The sequence below is a fragment of the Poecilia formosa genome, unplaced genomic scaffold (genome assembly GCF_000485575.1).
Source record: "Poecilia formosa unplaced genomic scaffold, Poecilia_formosa-5.1.2 Scaffold297, whole genome shotgun sequence".
NCBI lineage: Eukaryota > Metazoa > Chordata > Actinopteri > Cyprinodontiformes > Poeciliidae > Poecilia > Poecilia formosa.
The window spans coordinates 871,801-883,781 of NW_006800236.1; the positions used below are offsets into that span (position 1 = coordinate 871,801).

At 41.6% G+C, this 11,981-nt stretch overlaps 3 protein-coding genes across 3 annotated transcripts; 1 reads left to right on the plus strand and 2 right to left on the minus strand.

The window, feature by feature from the left end:
• Window positions 1-26: 26 nt before the first annotated feature.
• On the minus strand, window positions 27-4,914 carry LOC103151968 (NADH-ubiquinone oxidoreductase 75 kDa subunit, mitochondrial-like). The gene is made up of 19 exons (XM_007572262.2): window positions 4,816-4,914; window positions 3,877-3,953; window positions 3,600-3,691; window positions 3,308-3,415; window positions 3,121-3,197; window positions 2,943-3,024; window positions 2,731-2,861; window positions 2,465-2,650; window positions 2,256-2,390; window positions 2,063-2,177; window positions 1,848-1,993; window positions 1,641-1,769; window positions 1,419-1,548; window positions 1,172-1,332; window positions 945-1,099; window positions 692-867; window positions 484-618; window positions 341-413; window positions 27-265 (listed from the first exon to the last, which is right to left on the minus strand). The coding sequence occupies exons 2-19, from the start codon at window positions 3,947-3,949 to the stop codon at window positions 174-176; spliced, it is 2,196 nt and encodes a 731-aa protein (XP_007572324.1). The 5' UTR covers window positions 3,950-3,953; window positions 4,816-4,914; the 3' UTR covers window positions 27-173.
• Window positions 4,915-5,738: 824 nt separating this feature from the next.
• On the plus strand, window positions 5,739-8,228 carry LOC103151973 (protein unc-50 homolog). The gene is made up of 6 exons (XM_007572267.1): window positions 5,739-5,874; window positions 6,584-6,856; window positions 6,935-7,055; window positions 7,130-7,269; window positions 7,374-7,481; window positions 7,595-8,228. The coding sequence occupies exons 2-6, from the start codon at window positions 6,589-6,591 to the stop codon at window positions 7,729-7,731; spliced, it is 774 nt and encodes a 257-aa protein (XP_007572329.1). The 5' UTR covers window positions 5,739-5,874; window positions 6,584-6,588; the 3' UTR covers window positions 7,732-8,228.
• Window positions 8,229-9,058: 830 nt separating this feature from the next.
• On the minus strand, window positions 9,059-11,263 carry LOC103151974 (inosine-uridine preferring nucleoside hydrolase-like). Its single transcript, XM_007572268.2, has 7 exons — window positions 10,989-11,263; window positions 10,730-10,909; window positions 10,522-10,633; window positions 10,294-10,430; window positions 9,827-9,904; window positions 9,637-9,753; window positions 9,059-9,565 (listed from the first exon to the last, which is right to left on the minus strand). Exons 1-7 carry the CDS (start codon window positions 11,163-11,165, stop codon window positions 9,413-9,415), a joined length of 954 nt encoding a protein of 317 aa, XP_007572330.1. The 5' UTR covers window positions 11,166-11,263; the 3' UTR covers window positions 9,059-9,412.
• Window positions 11,264-11,981: the final 718 nt, after the last annotated feature.

Sequence of the window (11,981 nt, forward strand, 5' to 3'; positions counted from 1 at the left end):
ATAAATGAACAACACTGCAGATTGAATAAAGGCATCCTTAAGATTTTATTTATATTTCTCAGCATTATCGAATAAAGCTGCTTCACAGAGTGGAAACAATGTAATGTATACAACAAGGAAAAGCTTAAATTATAGAACAACAGAGACTTGTGTTTCAGGCCAGATGGAGGTGTTCAGCAGACGGATGGCTCGTCGACCGCAGCGGCTCCCTCTGTGAGAGCTTTGACACACTTGGCCATGGTTTGGGAAGCTCTGCTGATGGAGTCTGAACGAAGAAGAAGTACGTTTGGTTTGGCACATGTTTTCATTTTGTAGGGTTTTATTAATTCATTGAGATTACCGGTCATATAGAAGTCCTTAGCGGTGATCTGAGGTGGCACCAGAGGAGCTGCAATGAGGTCCTGATTTACAGTCTGGGAATAAAGAGAAAAATTAGGAAAACGTTTGTGTCCGAGAGCGAGAAGAGGAAGAATCGTTTCCAACCTTTGAGAGTTCATTGGCCTGTTTGAAGTAGTTCGCCTCCTCTACATCGTCATAACGGACCAGGTTGGGAGAGACCTCTGCCAGCCTGGACCGGACCTCTTCCAGTGAATCGTAGGGCAACGTCACACCCGCCAACTGCAATCACAACAAACGCTCATAAAAATGTCGCTAAAGAACTTCTGAGTATAGATAGTGGACTGACTCTGACCTCAGAAATAGCTCTGATAATTTTCCAGTCATCTCTGGCCATGCCAGGCGGAGTGACAGCCAGCTTGGTGTGCTGGCTGCGGCCCTCAGTGTTGACATAGGTACCGTTTTTCTCTGTGTATGCAGCACCAGGTAGGATGATGTCTGCCATAGGAGCTCCCACGTCCCCATGATGGCCTGGAGGGGTGAAAATTCATCTTAAAAATCCCGGAATGGCTGAAATATTTGCCGTGTGTGCTTTCTTGTGTGCATACCCTGGTAGATGATGAGGCAGTCCTTTGGCAGGTCGGCTCTGGTGATGCAGCCAGCATCGGCTCCGAGCAGGAACAGGACTTTGGGTGGATTCTTCCTTATTGTGTCAACACCGGCCTTGTAGCCTAGATCTAAGGCAGCCACCTGACTGGCCACTCTACGCACAAAGCAACACTTACAACCTCATGTTCGTCATTCCACATTGATCTACAGCCTTGCAAAGCCGTACCTGTGCAGGACGTTGAGGACCTTCCAGCCGTTATCCACCCCGCTGCTGGTCCTGGCGTTCTGAGCGATTGTGGAGACGGCGCTCAGGATCGCAGCACCGTCTTCTCTCTGCAGTGCACTGCTTCCCACAACCACCACCGGATGTGTTGCGGCTGCGAGGACCTGCAGACGATGAGGAAAGGAGAACCTATATAGACCAGGGATATGAGATGTCCACAATGATCCGAGCGAGTTTGTGTGTCAGTCACCTGACTGAACGGATGCGTGCCATTGGCCAGCTCCTTCAGGACTGAACTCTTCTCTCCCAGGTGCTCATATGTATAAGTCAGATCAACCTGGTGGCCCACCAAGGCAACACGCAGCTCATTGTGAAGCCAGCTGCATACAAGAAAGAAGAAAGTCATGCAAGGCCTTGAAAAAGTATTATGTCAAGCACTTTCAAGGACTTTAGACAGAAATTAATCACTTACCTCTTGCGGATCCTGGCGTTGAACAGCGGAGCCTCATAGCGAGGGTTTGTTCCCACAAGCAGCAGGACATCACACTCTTCGATGCCGGTGATGCGAGAGTTCAGCAGGTAATTGGAGCGCAAGTCGGTGCTGAAGAGAGAGCAACGATTCAGCGCCGTTCGATTTTAGGAACAATGTGAAGTGAAAGGGAAGCGGAGCCTTCCTCACCCTGCTCCTGCCATGGGGAAGACCTCCTCGGTGCAGAGGCTCTCAGAGTCGAGTCTGTTGAGGAGATCTTTGAGGGAAACCAGAGCTTCGGCGTCCGCCATCCCTCCTGCGATAGCCGCGACCTCGCTGCCCTGAGCGCTCTGGAGCTGCGCAGGTAATCACATCAAATTAGAGCACGTAGCTAAACAGAAACCAGTAGAGTAAAGAAAACTTACAGCTCCTGCAACACGAGTGAGAGCATCCTCCCATGTGGTTGGCGTCAGCTGACCTGATTTGTCCTTCACCATGGGTTGGGTCAGCCTCTGCCTTTTCAGCCCATCGTAAGCAAACCTGTGAACACATTTAATTAATTGATTAAACATCTGTGGGAGGGGGACAAGTTCCTGTTTTGGTGTATTGGTGCATCACCTGGTTTTATCAGAGATCCATTCTTCATTAATGTCTTCATGCAGCCTGGGCATCACCCTCATCACCTCACCTCCTCTTGTGCTCACCACGATGTTGCAGCCCACAGCGTCCAACACGTCGATTGACTCAGTTTTCCTGCAAGAACGATGGAAATGAACAGAAATGTACCGTTTTGCATGGTCATAGAGGAGCACTAAACCCTGTTCTACCTCGTCTCCCATGGTCTGGCGGTGAAAGCGTAGGGTTTGGAGGTCAGCGCCCCGACAGGACAGACGTCTATGACGTTCCCGGACAGCTCTGACATGAACATCTTCTCCACGTATGTCCCGATCTGCAGCTCGTTTCCTCTTCCCGTTGTTCCCAGGTCTTCCACTCCGGCGATCTCGCTGGCAAAACTGGGAAACAATTCAGAAAAACAATGATTGAATCCTTGCCGATCAGCTGACCTGGTCAGACGGATGTATGGTTGACTCACCGGACGCAGCGTGTGCACTGGATGCAGCGGGTCATGATGGTCTTGATGAGCGGTCCGATATTTTTGTCCTCAACTGCTCTCTTCCCTTCTGTGAAACGGCTGCGGTCTGAGCCGAACTGCATGGACTGGTCCTGAAAACAGATTTCACTTTCCTAGCATCTACGGCTTAAGATCCTAATAAAGTCTTTCTTGTGGACAGAGGCAAACTTTACCTGCAGGTCACACTCTCCACCCTGATCACAAATGGGGCAGTCCAGTGGGTGGTTTGCCAGCAAGAACTCCATCACACCCTCTCTAATGGGTGACACGTTCACAAAGTTTATTTGCCATCTTCTAAATCCTAAAAGCATTGTACTGTGAAAATCACACAGTGGTCACTAAATCCTGTACCTGGCTTTGCGTGTCTTTTCCGAGTTTGTGAGGATATTCCAACCTTTCATGACGGGCATGGCACAGGCTGCCACTGGCTGGAGAGCACAAGCATACCCACATCTGTTATAAACGTTGTCATAAACCATCTCAAGGTGATGCCAAATAAGTTTAATACTACTTCACATTCAGCCCAATGTAAAAATACCTTCGGGGCTTTCTCGATCTCCACAAGACACATCCGGCAGTTTCCTGCAACTGAGAGACGCTCGTGGTAGCAGAACCTCGGGATCTGAATCCCTGCTTTCTCACAAGCCTGAAAAGAAAACCAATCAGCCATTCAGACCTCAAGAAAGAGCTGATATCTGTATTGGCCTGATCATAATGTCTCTTTCAGCTGATCAAAATAATCATCAGTTATTACATTTAGTAAATACTTTCAAATGAATCACGACACACAACTCTTTTAGTTTGCATCAAACCCGTCTGAGGATTCTTACTTGCAGGACTGTGGTCCCAGGCTCCACCTCCACTGGTTTCCCATCCACAAACACTTCCACCATGTTGCTGGCAGCACGCACAGCAGAGCGCACTAAAGATGCACAAAGAAAGTGAACGATTAGCTAAAACTGCTTCACTTGATCAGCAATTACAGAAACAAAATATTTGACATTTACTACTATGCTGCAAAAAAGTAATCAATTTTTTGCAGCAATAAGATAAAAAGATGTGATGTTTGGCAATAAAACTTAAATAGCAAGTGTTGTTGGATCTTACTGGGATTGGAAGGAGCCAGGCTGCCCTTTGCAGCCCCGGCAAGAGCTCGACCAACTGCTGGCAGTCGCAACATGACGCTGCAAGGCAAAATACTGAGGTTTATTGTGACATGCAACAGAATACACTGCATTGAGAAGTGAAAAAAATAAAGAGAAGATTTGTTTATTAAATTTCCAGAGATTCAAGTCATTTTCCTAGGTTTCAGACTGTTCCTGACTCAAATGCATGAAGTTGCTAAAACATTGTAGACATTTGAATATAAAACATTAATGCTTGACAGAAGTCAGGTGTTACTATCAAACTAAAAACAGGAAGATTAAGCTGTTTAACAAGAAAATTGAGAGGGATACTTTTTAGTCATTCTTTGTTCCAAAATATTATTGTAAACGTGTTAAGACTTGAAATTGTATTCATTAGTAATCAATGACAAGAAGAAGCTCTTGTAAAATGATAAAAGCAGAACAAAGCAGAGAAAGGCGAAAGGTGCTTAAAAATGTCTCTGACAACTGCAGAATGTGCTGTAAAAATAAGTAATAGAAGAAGTAATACTGACTAATGAAGCTGGTAACAGAGAAACATTATTAGTCTGAATCAATAGTTAGCTCCTGTCAACAATAACAAGTGTCTTTGCGCCCAAAGTGAATTACCTGACGTTTCTCCGACATTTGCAGGGGTAAGGACGGACTTAATGTTAGTCTAAGTTTTTAAAATGCTACTTAATGAATAACGGACTTTATTTAATAGAAAACGATGTGGTTACATGAATCTCCCAGGGAGCTAATAACGTTAGCTAACAGTACTCAAGGACACTGACAGTGAGGGTTGTTACACGGAACCAAAATAAACGCGCTTCAAAATATATTTTTTTCATCCGTCTTCTGCTTGCTTAACATATTTGTCTGCACCTGCATACATGTAAAATGTGTTGTTGGTTCTCACCTTTTGCTATTTGGCCTTCTCGACCAGAACAGCGGTGATGTTAGTTATTTCACCGGAGAAGCGACTATGGCGTCAACGGAAACGCTGCGGTTCACTTCCGCTATGCATCCTGAATTTTCACAATAAAAGTTTCTTTACCTATTAACTTTTTTTATTCAAGACCGACACTATCTGAATTATGTTTAATAAGTTTTATGCTTATTGGACAATTATTATTATTATTATTATTGTTATTATTATGAATGATTTTTAAAATATTTTTTCTCTATGTGTTTCACGAAAGAGGTTTTTAAAAATCTATTCTAACTTTATTCTCAACGTTCTGGTTTAGAGTGTGTGTAATGTAAGTAGTGAGTTGAATGAATGGCTTTCCTATTAAAGTTAAGCTTTGCAGGGTCCATCACATTTTTTTATACCAAGACAGCCACGCAGGCTGTCCGCATAGATTTTTTAAAATTTATTTAATTTGCCTATTTATTATTTGCAGAATTCTGACTTTAATCTCAGAATTTTGACTTGATTTGGCTACTTAGCAGAATCACCTTAAACCGACATGTTCCTCCAGAAAGTGAGTTCTGATCCTGCGCAACATTGATTGATCTGCATTACCTTTTTTGGAAACGTGTGTGTTATGAAGCATGAATTATGGAAAAGTTCTTAAATTATTTCTCATCGTACTTTTTAAAATAACAAAATATGTTTAGATATGTAGGCTTTTGAGATCTACTATATTGCACTGAAATCTCCTAAATTGTGTCCGAAACTCTTTGTTTTTCCTAGATTTTCAGCTTGACGCAACAGTTCCTCTGTAATGAAGCCTTGTAAGTTTTTAACACACATTTTTTCACTAGCACGCATCAGGTTTCACTGATAACTTTACGGAAAAGGGGTTGTAGAACGACTGGAAATCACAGACTACATTTCCCATGATGAACTGGGAGAATTTACCGGAAGTAACTACGTGTGCACTTTCGCGACAGTCCAGGAAGCGTTTTCCAAGCAGCTACAGAGTCTAGAAGGGTAATTGTTTGTTTTCGAGGAGGATTAAACCAAAATTAGGTAATTATTCATTTGCCAAATGATTTTTTGTTAATTAAAATATCAGCCAGGTGCCGGTTTTAGATAGAACTAGACAGGCCCTCTCTAATTCTCAGACTTGTTAGCAACAAGCTAGGTAGCTGGTGTTTGTTAGCAAACAACGTGAAATAAAAACGATGTATAATATTTTATGGCTTGTGAATGAGTATATTTTGATCCAGTACAGTCAAGAAGGGATTTTACTGGTATATATATTATAAGAGATGCATAATTCGTAGGTTTTGATTAAGCATTGTATATGTAGCAGTTGGAGCTCGTGCTACCTCTCTCATTTAGTTTTTAGCTCCTTATTAATGGTTTCTATTTGATATAAGTATCATTATTTGAGTTGTGTCTGAGTCACAATGCGAGTGTAGACATGTATAATGCATGTAGCTGGTTATGTATTATGAAATTGTACTGTTGGAGAAGGTTTGTAAAACATGATACAACTATACTGCAGATAAATGTTCTGCAAGATTTATGTAAGCTGCTTTAAAACTTAATGTATGTGATAACAATACATGTTCATTACATTTTCAGTTATGAATATCCACAGTGCAACTGGTATGCAAGTAGTATGGCAAGACAAAAGTGACGTGAAAATGGAGGAATCCCGCATGAGAGAGTTGTTAACTCAGATTTTTGATTGCTGCCTTTCTAAACCTGCCGTTTTCTGATTTGTGTTCAGGCACCATGCTGCCGACTACCTCGCCACAGAGTAACGGCGACCCCAGCTCCAGGGATGCTGCCCGCCACACAGCAGGTGCCAAGCGCTACAAATACCTACGGCGACTTCTCCATTTCAGACACATGGACTTTGAGTTCGCCTTGTGGCAGATGCTCTATCTGTTCACGTCGCCACAGAGGGTCTACCGCAACTTCCACTACAGGAAACAGACAAAGGACCAGTGGGCAAGGGATGATCCCGCATTTCTGGTCCTTCTCAGCATCTGGCTGTGTGGTAAACCTGAACTTGTTGCATTTGATTCATAAATTAAACATTTAAATTAGCGCAATTCACATTTCTTTGTTTTTGCAGTATCAACGATCGGTTTTGGTCTTGTTCTGGAAATGGGAGTCGTGGAGACTTTGAAGCTGCTGCTGTGGGTGGTCTTTGTCGACTGCATAGGTGTTGGTCTGCTCATATCAACCCTTATGTGGTGAGTTACCGTGGTGATTAAAAAAACCAAAGCGATCGCTTACAGACGCGCTAAAATGTAATTTTCTTTTCCAGGTTTATCAGCAACAAATATCTGCTGAAACACCCGAGCAGAAGCTTTGACGTCGAGTGGGGTTACGCATTTGATGTCCATCTAAATGCTTTCTACCCACTTCTAGTCATTCTGCATTTTCTGCAGCTTTTCTTTATCAACCGTGAGTATGTTGTTTCCTTCTTGCTGTGTTGCACTGTGTGGATCTGCAGACAAACTCTTTATGTGGATCTGTTGGGGGGTTTTTTTTGTTTTTGTTTTTCACAGATCTCGTGGTAATAAACTCAGACTGGTTCCTGGGTTACTTTGTTGGGAACACTTTGTGGCTCATCGCCATCGGTTACTATCTCTACATCACCTTCTTGGGCTACAACGGTGAGACTTATGCATATCAAATTGATTCTGCCTTGCAGGAAACAAAAATGTCTTTTTCTGCCACAGGGTAGAATTTAGGTGAAGGTGTGTTTTTAACGGTTTCTTTCTTACAGCTCTGCCCTTCCTGTCGAACACTGTGGTGCTCCTCTACCCCTTTGCTCTGCTCGGCCTCCTCTACCTCCTCTCTATATCTCTGGGCTGGAACTTCACCCAGGGTCTCTGCTGGTTTTACAAGTACCGAGTCCAGTAGGAACCTTTTCAATTTCTAATCGGATGCAAGCTGGTTCCAGATGAACTCAAAACAAACAAAAAGAAAAAGAGAAAAAGTCACCGACTTTCTGTTTCTAGCTGAATGTTACTGAGAGAGACTTCTGGCTGACTCTTGGAGAACTGAGACTCTGGCTTGATTGAGGCTGAGCTGGCTCCTTTTGGTTGTGTCAGCTCTTCTGGTGAACTCCAGTAAACGGCGACGTGTTTGTACTTTCTCCAGACAAAAAAAAAAAAAAAAACTGGACAAACCAGACGTTCATCAATGTCCTCCTTGTGTGACTGCTGAATTGTTGTAATATAAGCCGAAAGGTGTAATTTTGAAGAAAAAACAATGTTGGTTTTTAGTTGTGTTAAAAAAACAAACAGATAATCCTGCTTGATGAAGTGGAGACACATGGGATGCAGACGTTTTTTTTTCTTTTTTCCTTAAGTTGTACATTCCAAAGCACTTTCAATAAAGGGTTTTATTAACTTAAACTACCTCAGTTTGGGTGCTTGGAGGAGAAACCCACATCTCCCTGTAGTTCTTCAACATGTGTAAGCCTTCTTTCTACTGGGGATTTTTAAAAACAGTTTTCTTGTGATATTCATTGGAGTTCCCATCAAATCTCTGGAATGTCAATGTATCAGCACTGATTTAAACCTTAAGAATTGATTAAGGTTTAAGTCTCTTCTGACTGCCTTAGTTATCATTGAATCTTCGCCTGAAGGGTTTTTACTTAAATTGTTTGTAATAAATTATCTCACTTTTGCATTATGGAGAATCATGTACAGGATTTTAAAGCAAAAACAAAAGAAATTTGATGCATTTTAGAACTGGAGTCTAACATAAAATGTCCAAAAATTGAGATCCTGGGAATACTTTGCAAATGCACTGTAGCATCATAACATGACAAGTTCATGCAAGAAAAAAAGCAACAAAAAAAAAACACACAAAAAAAAAACAGCTCACTTGCTAAATATGAACTAATTTATACTTTTAATGCCAAATTCAATTAATGTTATAAAACCCACACAGATGAAGCAACTCTTAATTATGATCATAACGAAAAGAATTGGCCAACAGGTTGGAACTGACAGAAAACCTGTTTCAACAGGCTGCTTCAGTTTCAATGGTTGCAGCTTGAAATGATTTTAGGTTGCTACGAAGTGCGAGTGCAGTTTATTTCAAAATTGATCAAAATTTACCTCATTACTAGAAGCCAGAGAATAAAAGCTTTGATTAGATTTTTTTTTAGATCTTACAATCACAGAAAAGGTGACGGTCAAGGGAGTTGGTGTATTCATAAAAACACAAAAAACATCTGTATGTGAAAGCAGAGGTTTATTTTGCAACTATAGTTCTGCATCCTTCATCCATTCGTTTCTGTTCATTAAAAAGAATGAATCACAAAAATCTGTTGGTAGAGGAGAAAAAAAAAAAGAAACATTCACACCGTTGTACTGTCTTAATGTTAAAATATAATCCAGAGCAACCAATTGACAGGGTTAAATTTTAAAGTTATAGAAAGAAAAAAAAAAAAGACCCAATCAGTTGTTAACGTTGCAAAGTTTTTTTTTCCTCTTTATGCAGATTAATGCAGGCTGAAGGATTCTGAAAAATGTTTGCTCTAAACCCAAAAGCTCGTTTCAGGTTCTCCTCGTGTTTCATGGTGATGTTTCTACTTTACGGCGTCGTACAGCATTTTCTTCAGCTTCTCCAGGTCAACTGTTTTCATGATGACGACCTTGTGCTCCTTCTTCAGGCACTCTATGTAGTCCAGCACCATCATACCCCGGGTGTGTTTCCCATTCAGCTCCACTGTCACTGCCACCTGCCGGAGGAATCACTTTTAACCAAGCTGGGATTTAAAAAAAAAAAAAAAAAGTAGCGACGGAGGCTGACCTTCTCACTCTCCGTTATGAAGCCGTCGTCGACCGCAGCGGCAAGCGCGAACACGTCGCAGGGATTAAAGCCTTGCCCAGCTGTTACTTCTTTTTGATACTCATCTGAACGAGCTTTCTGCGCACACATTGAGCAAGACAATGCAGCTGCTGCAAACAATCGCAAAGAAATTGCGTTATACTGAACTTACCTTCATTGAAAGCTCTGATATCTTCCTGATGAAGGCAGCCTTCTCTGTCTTTACGGACAGCCACTCGTCCCAGAAAGACTAGAAAAATAATTTAAGTAAATATTTAGTTGCATTCAATTGTTTCCATCTTTTTATTAAAGCCCACATGACATTTGTCACACATTTAAAACTATCCTGCGTTCTTATTTGAATTGTATTCTTGCCTATCTTTGATTTTGGTGATGCAAATGGCATTTTTACAGATTATGGGTTTTTTTTTTCTTCCAGTTTTCCAAATGCCTTTTAGACTACATAGAATAATTTCTGTCCTTTGTTCTAATTTTTGAGAGAACGTGATGCATCAAGGCGGGTAGAATTTCTTTTGTTCCATTTTCCTTCTCTTAAACCTTCTTATGTAAGTAAAATAATTAAACAAGGATTAAAGCAGTAAATCTTCTTATTCATTGCGTTTGTGTTTTAGGTCTCACCCATGGGAGGCTGCTCCTGCAGCTGAACTCCCACGCAGCGATGTAGGTGGGACAGGTGTAGCGGTCCAAAACGATGAAAGCCGCTTCAGGGTCGGCCACAAAGTTGAACTCACCACACGAAGTGGTGTTACCCCGAGCTGTAAGCGTGGATAAAGCAGGTGGGTAAATAAAAGAGTCTCCAGGGGTTGAATTTCTATAAAAAAATAAATAAAAAAAAAGTTTGCCCACATTCGGTGTTTCCTCCCATGATGTAGAGCGCTTTCAGATTTTTGGGGAAGGAAGGGTCCAGCTGCACAGCGACTGCAAGGTTAGTCAGGGGTCCAGTAGCCACAAGGATCACCTGCAAGCCACGATAAATATAAATTTGGAGCTTGAGGCGGACCGTGCCGAAGGCGGTTTTGCGTCTGTGGTGACAAAAAAAGCGTGATTTTCCCACCTCTCCTGAATTTTCCCTTGCAATTTTAAGCATCGCCTGCGCAGCTGTCTTCTTCTGCAGCAGCTCCACACCTGGAGCGTCTGGGTCTGGGACGTCCCCCAGTCCGTCTTTCCCCTGATAATCCGACGCATGCTGTTTTCTGTCCAGCAGAGGCTTCGAGAAACCCTCATAAACTGGAATCTGTTGGACAGAGCGTGTAATTGTAAAACATCCAGCAAAGTGAACAAACCAGACCAACAAAACCTCTGTGTCGACGTACGTCCAGCCTGTTGCAGACTTTCAGGACTCGCAGGGTGTTTGTGAGGACGTTCTCCAGAAGAGTGTTGCCATGGGTGCAGGTGATCCCCAAAACCTCCACATCTGGAGCAGTGAGGGCGATCATGATGGCCTGAGCATCATCGACTCCAGTGTCAACATCGAGGATCAGCTTCTTCATTCTACAGTAAATGTGTGAGTATATTATAGTCCTTTCTGAAAAGTGCCGATAGGACTTTACAATTTTTACAGAAAATTTGAATTGACATATTTAAATGCAAAGTTTGCATAAGTATTTTGACTAGAGATTTGAAAATGGCCATTTTAATGCATTTTAATATGAGTGCATAACACTAATGAGATTTGAAGCATTTAGAAGCACAACTGATCTGATGATGTAAATCAGGTTCCATATGTAATTAAAATTTGAGATAAAGTTTCGTTATCATTCAAGTGTTGAGTTAAAATTCAATTTTGCATTTCAATTTATATCTGATAATTAATTCGAACTGTATTTAGATTGAAATTGAAACGTGCTTTATATCTTACATCTGGGCAAAGATGGGTTTAAACATCAATATGTATTATTGGAAATGCATATCAATTCTGCTGCGTATAACTTTGTCTGCAGACGTCTGATTCACAGGTGTAAGCAATCAGGTCACCATGTTTACGCAGATTGCGGAAAACTCACTAAGTAAGGCAGACTTGCATCATAAATAACTTGGACTGCTGTGGTAGCGTGCAAAGCAGCTGGATGAACTGGATAAAATTGAGATAAATTCTTCTTGTTTTAGTTCAGAGTGCGTTCTTTATTGCTTTAAATCACTTGGTTTTGTTTTGGAGGTTTCAGTAAAAGAACAAGCATTGATTTTACATTTTAAGTGTAAGAAAGTAATGTTTAAAAACTGTCAAAGAACCATGCAGTAATTACACATTACAAGCTTGTAAGGTAATCCATTTTCTTATAAATTTCGTTGCTGTTTGAAATGGGTGT